Genomic DNA, 14,815 nt, shown 5'->3' with positions numbered 1-14,815 from the left:
TTGAACATTCGCTTCCTTCACTGGAAGGGGTAGATCCTTTATTGATCATACACTATCTTCGTGTACAAATTTCTATACTCAGTAGAGCCCTAATAATTGTCCCTGGAGACTAAGAACTAAACCAAAGCATAGTTCAGTGTACACAAGATGACTATAATGACCTCAAGTCTAAGGATACTTGTACAATTATCACTATGTGAACAACTGCTGACACGTGAGTGAACTCCATCAGTTGTTCAGCTGTGCGAGTCATGTTCAGTGAACTTATTCTATAATAAGCACCTACATACTAGCTATAGTGTCACCACACAAATATCTATGAGAACAGACATCCTTCAAAATGAAGCAAGCATAGTATGTACCGATCTTTACGGATTATTAATTACCAGTTAGTAATCCTATGACCAGGAACTATTTAAGTTTAGAGTTATCATCTTTTAGGTCTCACTATTATGATCTCATCATAATCCATAAAAGCTTTACTCTAAACTATGGTATATCTTATTTAAACACTTAATTAGATAGAGCCCGTAATAAAAACAAAACAAGTCTTTTATTAATATCAATGAAATCAAAACAGATTACATAAAAGTTATTCCTAAATCCTAATACATGATTGGACTTAGGACATATTCCTTTCAGTGAATGTGTTTTTCTGATTTTAGGCTTTTCTTGAAAGTTAATGGTTGAACAAAGTAAATTAAATTTTGTATAGAAAAGTGTTCATGCAGAATATAAGCTTGCAGAAAATAAAGAACACAGATCTTCAAAACTCACTTAATTTTTGTATTAAAAATTAAGATGTTTTGCTACAAAATTTCTAAGCTCTTTGAAGTTAAAGAGCTCAGCTTCTTCTCGAGAGTGTTACAAGAATTTTGATCTAAATTGTTACTTCTAACTAGAGGACCAGTGCTAACTTTATAACTCAGTTAACTGATGGTTTGCACAATGGATAATAAACATGCTATTAACTTTTTGAAACTGTCACTTGTCATTTCTATTTATAGGAAAGCAAATCTTCCATTTCTGGCTTAGCATATATTTGGCATCCCGTGTTTACTTTAATCTTCCTCTGTCAGTTAATCTTTGCCATTGATCTTGTACACTCTTCAAGCTGCTTTTTGTAGACTTGTCAATCCAGCTGTTGGATTGTTTGTTGATTGTTTATCTTGGATATTGACCTGATCTGCAATTTTATACTTTGAGACTGTACTTCGAGATCTCCAGTTTGATTTAATAGAACACTTGACATATCGATAAATACATAGGCTTATCGAGATCTCTAGCACTCCGTAATGAGTTTGGCTTGTAGAGGTCTTCAGCTTGTTGAGATCTCTAATCTTCATATCTTCACTTTGACTTGTAGATATCTCTGAGTTCTCGAATAAGTGTAGACTTGTCGATAACTCTGAGTTCTCTAGTGAAGGAATGACTTGTCGATATCTCCAATCTTCAGTTCTTCAAATTGGCTTGTCGATATCTTCTTGAGTCCTCGAGTAGCTTTCCTGACTTCTCTACTCCCGGTGGATATTGTTTATCCGTCGAGTAGTGGTTGCTTATCCATCGAGTAGACATTGCTCATCCGTCGAGTAGACATTGTTCATCCATTAGACACTGCACATCCATCGAGTAGACACTGCTCAACCATCGAGTAGACACTGCTCATCCGTCGGTACTCTCTGGAGTTTTAATGACTTCTCGATAAGCCATTCTGGAGTTCTCGAATGACTTCTCTATAACATTAAATCTGTGACTTGTAGAGATCTTGACTTAAAACATTTTTCTCCAAATAGATTTATTCAACTTCAAGCTTCTTCAAAATTCTTCTGAGACATGATCTTCTTTATCTTCTTTTAGATAGATACCTTAGGCTTGATACTGTTTTAGGAAAAAGACTCAAGTCTGCTCCTTTACATTTTTACAGACTTTAAGTGTTACAAGTATAAAATACAAATTTAGATAACAATACAACTTACTTAGGATTGACCCCAAGCTTACCTGATTACTGAAGATATTTGTTCATTAATCTTCTACTCAGATCATATGTCCATTTGATTTGCTCCATACTATGATCAGAGATACTAATGACATTGTTAGCTCCAGTAATTTTTGACATCATCTATTATATATTACACTGATGTTTGGTGCATTGGTCTGGTTCACAAACAACTAGCATTGAGAGAACCTAATTCAATTTGTCTTGTGTTTCCGAGTTGATACAGATTGGTTGAATATCCCTTGCTTCTAACACTAACCGTCAATAAACAATTGTACATTCACTGGAATCATTTCTGGTACTTTAAACAGCGTCTTCATTGCTACTACAATCTTGAATACTTCATTCACTGTTCTTCACCGACGCTTGAATATATAAATGAGCTCCTGTCAGTGAGTATAACTTCAAGACTGCAGCTGTCTTCTTTAACCTCTGTTTATACCATATCTTCAATTCTTCAGATTTCTATGCTTCATACACTGTCTATCTTCAATCAATGCCAATACACTGAAATCTTCTGGTAGCACTTTATACACTGAATCTTCATCATTTCTGAAACCCTGAAAGTCTTTAACCTTTATTCTTCACTGAGGCATGAACATATTAATGAACTTCTTTCAGTGACCTGTAAACAGACTTCAAGTCTTCTTCTAATCTTTTGATTCTTTGTATTTGCCTCGTCTTCATTCATCATGATTTCTTGTGTAGTCGTAGTATTATTAACCTGTCCTGTTCTCGTGTTGAGTTATCACATAACTGTTCATACAGCTACGCGGTCTCACCAACAGTTATATTATATTTAGATAGGTTGATTCTCTGTATGCAGTTTAGTTGGTCGCTATTGTAATGTGTTATCAACAATTTAATGTTTAATATTTTGTCGAAGTTGGTGTGTTCTTACAATTGACCATTTGACAGGATGGTGACAACTGCTCATCAATTTACAAAGAGTTTGGAGCCAGTCTTTGAATGATTTGGGATTTTCCAGGACTTGCTGAACTATAATTTAGTTTTATAGAAATTTATTCATTTTTTTGTAATAACAATTCATGAGTTTATATTTATTATATAAATTGAGTTGTTACTCTAATTATTGTTACAACATTTTCATTTATATTTTAGAGTGAAATAGTTGTCTATTTATTATTATATTTATGAAAATTAAAGAAAAACAAGCAACAAAAGAACTATATAATATAAATTTAAAAAAATTATTATGTAAGCCCCACAGGTGGGCCCCACCAATTTGATAATATGTTTAATAAATTCTATGATATTTTGCAACACAGTATATGTGTTACTATAAAGACCAAAATATGTTGTTATTGATATCTATTGTAACAGGATTTGTTGTGTTTTGTTATTGATATCTATTGTAACAGGATTTGCTGTGTTGCAATAGAGTGTTTGTTGTGTTGCTATAGATACCTATACTAACTAGTTAGGAGTCAACATAGTTTTGATGTTGTCTTAGCTTTTTTTGGCCTTTAGCAATATTTTTTCGGGTCTATAGTAATACAGTTTGAATGTTGTTTAAAGCGATTTATAGCGTAGTGTTATTTAAGTATCATAAATTATTACAAGCACTTTGGTCCCATGAAATTAAAATTGACTAACAAGTATGCTGTATCATATTTTCGGACTTAGTATACATGTTACATTTCACGTTAACCAAATATTTCGCGTCAACCTATGGGTTGAATTGGAGATTAAAAATGTCATGTACTATTTGAAACTGTCTCATTTTCAGGTATGAAATTTGTGTTATTTTAAAAAGTGTACATATGCTAAATTAAAAATATTAGAGAAGTCCATACTCCAGTTATACCATTATCCATCAAAAATACCCATTTTTAAAGGGGAAAATAATTATGATAAATTTATAAATGCAGAGTTTAAAATTAGTATTGTGTAGTTATTAATTATCCGTCACCCATCAGTTAACAATGATAGTAGCTGGATATTAAATACTATTGATAAAAAATTCAAATAATAAGTTAAAATAAATTATGTAACTACTGACAATCAGCTGCCCAACTCCTAACGATAATATTAATAATTAGCTGCATACTTCTAACGATCATAATAACTGTGTACAAGTACTAATATCAACCATCTAATAAATATTATTGATAATAAATTTGAAATAATAAAATAAAACAAATTATTAATTAACTACTAACAAAACAATCAGCTGCCAAACTTCTAACCTAATTTAATTTTATTCTATTAACATTTCCTCAACAACTAACCCAACTTTCTGGATGAGGAGGGTACTGATCCCATTTTTCTCCGATCAATTAGTAATCAAAACATAATTTCAGGTAAATGCATAAATGAAATGTTTTCAGAATAAAAAGACATTTATGACATAATTTTTTTTATAATCCCTAAAATTAAATAATTATATTAAATTAATTTACATTAATTTTTTTATTTTATACTTAAACTTCCACAAATAAATATTTAAAAAATTGACAATATTTTCCAAATCAACAAAATTTGTACTGTGGACTCGAGAACTCATAAAAGCCCATTCCAATCACTATTCACTAGTCCCCATGAACACTGCAATTGTTGTCTCAGGGCTCTCATCTAACACAAAACACATGTACATCCCATATAATAAAAAGTGTATATATGTACATCTAAAAAATATCCTTGTATTTATTATAGAGAAAGTCTCTGGATCCTACCCGTCTATATATACCTCTCTCCTCTCTCTCTCTCCCACTCTCTCGCCCGCTAGCTACTTTCATTTTCTTGAAGCTAAAAACTCTTCAATGAGGATCAGAAAGAACTCTCTCCGAGCTCACCCTGAGTCATCTTCTGGACTCAAAGCTCCCCTGCAAGCTCACTTCTGTCAGCTCAACCAATCTCCCTGGGATCTCTCTACTAATCTCTCTCCTTCATCTCCCTCCTCTCCATCTCTCCAGGTCACTTCTTTTTTTCATTCCCTTCTTCTATATCACCTCTTTATATCTTATATACACAGATCTGATAAACCCCATTATGTTATTATCTTGTTTATCTCCTCTCTTCCCCTTCATTTTACATCATTGTTCTTTAGGGTTTTAGTTATTAGTCTATCCCCCATGTGTTTATAAAACATTGAATCTTGCATTATATGTATGTTTTGTGTAGTGGGTTGTTTGTGTTTTGCATTTTTATTAAAAAATATGTGTTGGTTTTTGTGGTTTTGTAAATGTTTCCGTAGTTTGAAGGAGACAAAAGCTTGTTGAACAATACGGGGTTTGGAGATTTGATTGGGGCTTTAGAGAGGTAAGCTTTGGTGCCATTTGTTTGATTTTGTTGTTTTTATTTGTATTCATGTGGGTTTCTTTTGTTATACACTATTAGGGTTTATGCTATTGATGCTCTTTTTTTTGGATATCATACTTTTGCCAAATTTGGACTTGAATGTATCGATATATGTGTTAGTAGCTACTTTTTAATATTATATTATTGTTATTTTGCTGTTGTTATTGTTGTGTGTGTATGTGGGCAGTTTTGCTTCATTGAGAAAATCTTTGGAGGGTGAAGAGAATGGTTGTGTGTATGATGAGGAGGAAGAGGAGAAAGACGGTGATGACACCAAGAAGTATTGTTTGAAAACCGATGAAAATGGGAATTGGATTTGTGGTTTAGAAGTTAAACAAGGCGAAACATTCTGTGAATTTCATCTTAGAAGCTACATTGTTCCTGATGTTGTTCCACCGGTTGTTAAGAAATGTACCAAGAATCGGGCCAAAAAGCCTAAACCCGATTCGAATCCTTACGAATCGGTGTACTATTCAGAGTATGAACCGACCTGGGGAAAGAGGAAAATTGCTCGAGAATTAAGCAAGATAGGTGAAGCTGTGGTAATGCCTCAGAGTGAGGAGTCCGAAAAATGTGAGGAGTCTGAGGAAGGAGAACAGGGCGATAATGAGGGGAATATTGAAGTTGAGAATTCTAGTGAGAATGAGAAGAAGAGAGTTCGAAAACACATGAAAGCAAGGTCACTAAAATCTCTAATGTGAAGCTAATAAAAAGGAGTGGATGGGGGGGGGGACAAGTTAATTTTCTAGTTGTGTTTTAGAAGTGTCACTGTTCTCGGCAGAAGCAAGGTCAGTAAAATCACTAATCTGAAGAAGAAAAAAGAGTTGATATGGATTATGGAGCTGAATGTTTTATTTTTGGGCTCTTGAGTGTTAAGGGCAGGATTGTACTTCACTCTCATATGGCAAATTCGACTTCATTTTCATGTTGACTCTCTGAATCTTTGTGAATCAATAATCTGCTCTATCTCTAAATTGCTTCTACTATTTCACTTGAACTAAAATTATTCTATACAGAAATTTTCTAGCAACTTTTTGACTTAAGTTCATATTTCTCCTTCAATACTACCAAGATAGGTGGAAGCGGAACTATGCCAGTAGGTATGGTGTTTGGATGCCTTCTCAATTTTCTGAAAAGTTACATTTACAGTCAAATAATAAATTTGCTCCTGTCAAATCTTTTGTTAAATATAATATACAAAACAGGTACAATCTTGCGAATTCGAAAAAGTTGATAATTTGATGTTTTTTCGTGAAAATTGTGAAAGAAAATATATTTACTCAAAAAGAAAGGAAAAAATAAAAATATAAAAAGAATATATGTTAACTCGGACTTCCTAGATGATGGTAGATAAATTATTACCGTTTATTTACTGATCGAGTGTAAAGAACTACAGTACTTAATTACTACTAACACACAATGAAAATGAACTGATTACATGCACACGTCAGTAAATATGGTCCCTACTCCCCAGCTAAGTGCTAACCCACTGGATATTTGGTAACCAAATAGAAAATATTATGTACCTCGTTAGTCGTTTATTTTTGGTAACAAATAGAAGATGTTACGTGTCCTGTGCTAGTCGTTAATCGTTATTAATAATTAATAATGAATATTATATGTGCACTACGAACCATAAAAAAAGTCATATCTGATATTTTTCTTGTATTAATAATTTCGAAAATAATGATATAAAAAATGTTTTGTTCTCTTGGTAAAACAAATCCGAGCCTTAAAAGAGTCATACGTCTAGCATTTATTTTTTATATTTTAATTATTTCTATGCTAAGAATATTTTGTATTTAGATGGCCTACCTAAATACACAATATATTTTTAATGACAGAGTTGTAATTTTTTAAATAAATTTTATAATTACAATAATATTACTCGTACATTTATATTAAAAAAAAAATTATGTGACTAGGTACTTGGGAGTATCAAACTCTTCTTTTATTATGAAATTGTATAATTTTTGTTTATTATAAGCTAAATTTTAAATCTCGATTTTGAAAAACAAATGCTACATTTTAACTAATTCATCCTTTTTCGTTAGAGAAGATCTATGCATCATATTTATTAACTATTTCCTCCTATGTTAAAAATCCGTGCTAGTTACGGGTCTATTTATATATTTATATATTTTTTCGTATGAACTTGTACATATGTCCAAATAATTTTGTAATTAAAATTACGGTAAAGAGTACTATTGTGAATTTATCTTACTTTTTATAAATTATTTTCGAGACGATTTTTTATTTTGATAATATAAGATTTAATCTCATAACCAAATACACACCGGAATCACCATCCCATCATAGATTAGTGCAAAAGAGCTAGTAATTTTGTATATATTAGTTATAAACTTGTCTTCATAAACGATTCCAATACTCTAATTTTTATCAAGTTAGCATGTTACAAATACCCCACTTTAGAAGGTCAACGTTCTCATCGAGCCCACAAACACACTTAAGAAAATTAGGTGGACGTCCTCATGGAGCCCTCAATCACACTTATGAAGCTTCTGCATTTTCGGTATGGGGAGAGCTTTAAAACGGTTTAAAAATTCTAAATCACAACCGAATGCACACCATATCTGATAACCCACAACAGTTCAGTCCAAAAGAACTAGCAAACTGTTATAAATTAATTGTAAACTTGTCCTTATAAAGAACTTGAATATTTTTATTTACATATAAGAACATAAACATATGTAAACTTGTGTGATTTAACGAAATAAATACAAAGTTCTAAAATATAAAATTAATTATGTATATAATAACATTAACGAATCATTAATTAGTATTATGTAAAGATCAATTCGGGGATTGTCTTACTTTTTCATTTTACCCAAAAAATCTATGATTGCATTAGTAATGTAATTATACAATATTGATAATTTTATATATAATCTTTAATTTATTCTTAAAATTAAATATTAATTTTAAATATATTTTATTATATGATAATTATATATATACAATTAAATTAATAAAATGATTATATATAATTTAAATTAATTTAAGTTAATTTCCAATTAATTATTTCAACTAATCTCCAATTATCTTGTTAATTCCCAAACGATATCAATATTACACCAATTAACTCTGGTTCCCATTTGTTACAACAAATGTACAATCTAAAATTTAATTCTAGAATTTTAAGTTAATTATTGTAAATGTTCAACAATGCAGCGTGTGATTAATTAATTTGTAATAGGATAATTATATATCACGACATTAATGGGTCAATTTTGCAATTTACCCAATTAAACTGATTAAAGTTTTTCCAGAATAATCCATAAAAAAATAAATTTGTAACACAACCGTTTCGGTCTGGATTTGGTTTGTTCAACTTGAATGAGTTTAAAAAAATTATTGAAAAAGTTAAAAAAATATATTACATATAAAATTAAAATACTTATAATACGATTTTAGTTCTAATATTTTTTTATATAGCAATATAATTTTAGTAATGTAAAATAAATTGGGAATTATATATACATATAGTTAAAATGTAATTATAAATCTATATATAGAAATAATATATAATATTTAGTGTAAGGTTATATATAATATAGATATATATTTGAATTATTGAAATTGGGTTGGGTTACCCGCAAAAATATAAAATTAAACAAAATGAAGTTATATTATAAAAGTATTATAAACTAATATTTAATTTACTAAAAAGTTATAATAAAAATTTGAATAAAAGCGGAATATATGATTTATCTAATAAGATTTTTAAAATAAACTCAAAACTTAGAACCTCATGTCGTTTGTTTCGAGAAATTCTGGAATCATGTATTGATTTTTTTCATTCCAACCACATACCTATACACAGTGTTTGGTTCATAAAATAATAATTTCAAACTCATTCCTAAAACTCCTATGAGTTTTTGATACGAGACCTAGGAGCAACTTCAATCCAACACTATAACACTTTTATAATGTAAGTTATAGTGCAAAACCTACTCCAATTCAACACTATAATAGTGTCAAAGTTACACTAAATAAATAGTGTGATCCCGAATTTGGTGTCAAAAGTACATTTGGTGTAAGTTCTACACCAAATTTGGCGTAATTCATAATTTCCTATTATACCCTTGTCTTTGTTGACAAAAACAAATTTATTCCCCACAGATCCCATTTATATCTTATTATATCCAAACAAGGAATTTGCTTTTGAAAAAATAAGTATATGTTGTGCAAGAAATGCCTCCACATAACAAGATTAAGTTACTTTGACAGCCTTAAAATTTAGTTGAATGATAATTATTTTATATTTTGTAGTTGTATCTCTTGAGTTTGTAAAAATGTTAAGAAAATTAGATTGAAGATATTTCTATGAACAACCATCAAGATAAGGAATAAACAATGAAAGAAGATCAAGCTTGACCATGCGTCGGAGAGACGTGTAGAAGTTTGTAATTGAATAATATTATTTTTGAAAAAATGTTCTAAGTTACGTATCGACAAGTCACAGATCAAGATGTATAGAGATGTCTATCGAGAAGTCAGAATAGCTTATGGAGATGTCATTTCACTTGTAAAGAAGTCCAAGGCATGTAGAGAAGTGAAAATGTCAACAAGTCAAAACTGCTTGTAGAAAACTGGAGATATCGACAAGTCAAAAGTATATGTAGAGAAGTGAAGATACGACAAGTTAAAAGTATATGTAGAGAAGTGAAGATATCGACAAGTCAAAAGTCTATATAGAGAACTAGAGATATCGACAGGTCAAACTACATATAGAGAACTGGAGATATTGACAAGTAATTTTCTTTTAGAGAACTGGACATATCAATAAGTCATAATACTTATAGAGAAGTAGAGATGTCGATAAGTCATTCTACATATCGATATTTGACTTCTCTATGCAGTAAAAAAAATCTCGATAGCAGCTCAAAAATTCAGAATATAGACAACCTGAAGATCCAAGATTATCAGTTAACAAACTGTTTTATCACTAAAACAGAAAGTCTACAAATACAGTTTGAAGAATACAAGATTAAGGGCCAAGATGAACTGGACAAAGAAGGGTCACATACCTGTTAGATTGTATGCAGATTTGCTGCACTTAAAATGGAAGTTGACAAAAAGGCTTTAGAAAATATGTTAGTCCATTTTAGTGCAATTTCTGTAAACTTTGCATGTTGATCTATAAAACATGTCACAAGTCCTTTTCTTAGAAGTAACAAAAATAGATTTAAAAATCTTATATTCTCTCAAGAGAAGTAACTGAGTTCTTATTATTCAAGAACACATATTTGTAGCACAACTAATTTGATTAAATATAAATCAAGTGAGTTTTGATAATTACTTGTGTCTTTTGCATTGAGTTATTTATCACTACAAATTCATAACTAGCTATTTAAGTTCCATTGCCTAAACACAATCTGATTTTCAAGATAATAAAAATCAAGAAATTCAAGAAAATATATTCAACCCCCCTGTTGCATTTCATACCTAACAAGTGGTATTCGAGCAAAATCTGAAATTAAACAGATTAGATCTTGGAAGTATGAGTGCAAAGAAACTTAGCGGTATAAAAAATTCATGTCTTTGACAACGTGAACTATACTCTATGAAATAAGAAAATGATGTTGTTCATCGGGATGGCTCATCCACTATATCTTGAAATTCTCAAGCATGGACCCTTAATTCCTATGGCGAGGGTACCTGAAACAACTGAAGGTGACATGGTCATTCCTGGTCACTATGCTCCCAAAGATCCATCTACATACATTGAACCAGAAAAGGAGAAAGTTCATTTAACAGTAGCTTGCAACTCATTCTGATTGAATCTCTTGATAATGTCATGTATTACAACATTATAAACTGTGAGTCAACCAAACAGATCTGGGAGAAGATAGAGATTTTATGTGAAAGTACTGAGGAAGTGAGATTAAATAAAAAAAAGAATCATGATCTCACAATGTGACGGTTTCATGGCTATATCTAAAGAAGACATTACTGATGTTTTTAAAAGGTTCAATAAATTGATAAATGACTTGCAGCTGGATGACAAGTTCTATGAAGCGAAGGAGGTTCACCTAAAATTCTTGCTCACTCTTTATGACCATTTAGAACAAAAGATCTCTGTATTGAGAGAAAAGAGAGATCTATGGAGAATAATTTTAGAGGTTTTGTAACGACTGGGAACTTTACGTTTATATTATATCATGATTATAATAAAATATGTGAATTAATGTGTCATTTATGTGTGATTATCTGATAAACCCTAACTGTTACGTGATACGTGCATTCCATGTCATTTCTGTATTTTTAAGGTATTTTTCAGATATTTTATTATGCATTTATAGGTTTTATTTCAAACGTTTTATGACCCAAACAATGATTTTAAAGCCAGTATTTCAAATAAAATAATGGGCCTTATTTTTCATCAAATGGCTTTTACAATCGCCTTGTTCTGAACATCTAGATAATTTATAAATTTTCTCGTTTTGCGAAAAATGATTTTTCCGGGCCCCATTGGGTGTCAAAAACCCCACAAAAATCACATTTTTATTTTTATAAAATTATAGGACTTTCATTTATATTATTTCTTTGCATTTTTGCATTATTCATAATTTTTGGGAATTTTTGGCATATATATTGCATATATAAAATATTTATAAATGAAATTTTAATACTCAAAAAAAAATTATAAAAATTAGGGCCCAATATTTTTATTAAATGTATAATTAGCCCCTTAATTTTAATTAGGAGTATTATTTTTACTACTATAAATAGCCTAATTTTTATTTAATTAATTATAATTAATCATTAAAATCTGCAAAATTACCAAAAATTCTCTGAAATCGGGTCGGGAAGAATAGGTTCGGGTCGAAGAATCAAGTCGTGATTTCTCACTGATTACAGCATCAAATCGTGTGATTCAAGTACTCAAATCGAAGGTTTTGATCCGTTCTTTCTGTTTCTTGCATCAATTTCACGTTTTATTGCATCGTTTTTGATTTTTGATTTCTAGGGTTTATGTTCGAATTAGGGCTTTTTGATTCTGGGGTTATTGTGATGTTTTGATGATTGATATAGCTTTGTTAGATGATTTACAGTCGATTCATGGTGTTTAATTGAACAAACGATGCTTGGATAGTGATTCACGAATTCTAGGGTTTAGGTCAAATTTTCAAAACACAACTCGATGATTTCTGTGAATATTTGGTTCTTGTAATGTTAGGATTTTGATTGTATATGTTCTTAGCTTCATTTTGCACTATATAACGTTTGATTTTATGTACGATTCTGCAAATTCGATTTTTGGCCGGAGTTTATGTCGATTTTGCCGGAGAAGTTGATTCAGGAGTTATTCTGTGATGTTTTGGCCGTGGTTGGATTGCTGTGTTGATTTGCAATGAAAAACACTCAAAAACAGCACCAAACGGTGTTGATTTGGGGCTGATCGGAGCTTGGCCGGACTCCGGGAACTCACCGGAATCTGGAAAAATTCCGGCGTGTTCTTGGTGACCCGGAATCCAACCCGTTTGACCCGTTCAGATTACCCGATTTTGATCTGTTTTTGTCAGAAACCAATTTCTGACAACTGTTTCTGAAATTTTGATTTTTATTTTATTTTTATTAATTTTAAAAATCAGTTTTATTTATTTTGTAAATTGATTAATTAATTATTTAATTAATTAATTTATATTATAAATAATTCTGAATTATTTTCTAAAAATCAGATTGAATTATTTTCTTTATTATTTATTATTTATTTATTACTTATTAATTATTTAAAAGTGATTAATTATTTTGATAATTAATCAAATAATTTTCAGTAAATCATAATAAATTCATTTTAATTTCAAAAATTATAGAAAAATATTTTTAATTCTGATTTTCTTAAATAATGATTTAAAAATTATTTTTGGGTTTTAAAAATTAGTAATAATTATTTATAATGATTAATAAATGGAATTATCAGTATTTAATTAATAATAATTCAACCGTTAGTCCGTTTTGTGTGAAACGAAAGCCTGTTAACTCAGAAAAATGAATCCTTTTCATTAAAAATAATATCAAAGCTTAATTTTTTTTAGAAGTTAGTTTATTTTGTGACTTGTTTGATTATCAGTCAAGTTACGTGCCGAGACGAGTCCGAAAAATTCTGGAAAAATGGGAAACGAGTCAGATAACGATCAGTTGAGCGATCAGCGAGTCGATTTTAGTTTTAAAAATTATTTTAACCATAAAAATGATTATGTGCTTATGTGCTTATGTGTATTACGTGGTTAATCGAGTCTTACTTGCTTATATGTAATACATGAGTCAGTCATAAGCGCATGGGTAGATGTTAGGATCAGTTTGAAGTCGATTCAAGATGCAAATAAAGTACGACGTGACTTAACCAGTCTGTTTTGCCAACAGAAGCTAAGCCAACCAGGCCAGTTGAGTCGGTAATAGTCCAAGGTGATAGACATAAGTGATTCAATTGCAGTAAGTCGCGCAGAAGGCAAGTTTTTCCTCTATTCTACTTTCGGAATAGTGATATTGATTCAAATATTTATCACATTTACATTCTCTTGATTATTGTTCTTGATCACTAATATACAATCCCTATTCCTTTGTTCATATTTCATTTCAATTCTTGATTTCTCCGTTTCTTTGGATTCTTGATTCATATTCTGTTGGTAACATATGGAGATTGATATATTCTAGTGTTTGGAATATATCAAAGCATACCGATTGTCCCGGTTGCTAAGCGATGGACTGGATAAGGATATTTCAGGATTGAGTGTGTCTTAATCCTGAGGACCAGGATGACTGGTGCCTCGACGTGGGCCGTAGTGCCTGGGTACCCGACTGGATCTATATACTGAGATATGGATCTGCATTATATTCTGACTGATCAGCAGAATATAGTTGCGAACTTGTGTCCAGTTTAGTTTATTTGTACTCGCCAGTAATGGCCTTCTTTCTATTCTCGTGAGGTTATATCTTGGCAGATATACCTGGGATGACGGATTCATTTAAATTGCTTTAACACTGTTTATATGTTTGTGGACTTGTTGAGCAACTTTTGGCTCACCCCTTTTGTTGTTATTCACCTTATTATTTTCAGTTAAGAAGGAATATGAAACCAATCAGGACTCGAGTGGTAAAGAAGCGAGTCAAGCCTCGGGATCCTCTTATACCCAAGGTGTTGATCCCAATCCAGGAAGAAAGCTTTGAGTTGCCCGAGCAGGTGGAGTGTTGATAGATAGTAGGTGTGTGTGTTTGAATAAAAGTTGAACTTAGCTTAAAATGAATTAGACAATGGTTTGTAATAAAGAGAGTTTGTGAGACTTTGAATGTTGGTTTGTAATAAAAGTAGTTAGTGGTTTTTGTTTTCATACTTTAACCTAAAAAGATCCTGGTTAGTGTTAAAGGGGTTTAATTTCATTTCTTTATTAATTGTTAATCAAATTGTACAGGTTTGGTGATTAGCTAGTAACCCCCAGACTTATACCCCCGGTTTGGAGGGCGTTATAGGTT

The 14,815-nt window shown here is 30.9% G+C and overlaps 1 protein-coding gene across 1 annotated transcript; it reads left to right on the top strand.

The window, feature by feature from the left end:
* Positions 1-4,653: 4,653 nt before the first annotated feature.
* LOC141689047 (uncharacterized) lies at positions 4,654-6,242 on the top strand. The gene is made up of 3 exons (XM_074493218.1): positions 4,654-4,932; positions 5,214-5,278; positions 5,505-6,242. The coding sequence occupies exons 1-3, from the start codon at positions 4,780-4,782 to the stop codon at positions 6,016-6,018; spliced, it is 732 nt and encodes a 243-aa protein (XP_074349319.1). The 5' UTR covers positions 4,654-4,779; the 3' UTR covers positions 6,019-6,242.
* The last annotated feature ends 8,573 nt before the right edge of the window (positions 6,243-14,815 follow it).

The sequence above is a fragment of the Apium graveolens genome, chromosome 10 (assembly GCF_009905375.1).
Source record: "Apium graveolens cultivar Ventura chromosome 10, ASM990537v1, whole genome shotgun sequence".
Classification (NCBI taxonomy): Eukaryota; Viridiplantae; Streptophyta; class Magnoliopsida; order Apiales; family Apiaceae; genus Apium; species Apium graveolens.
This window is presented reverse-complemented; position numbering and strand designations above follow the sequence as displayed.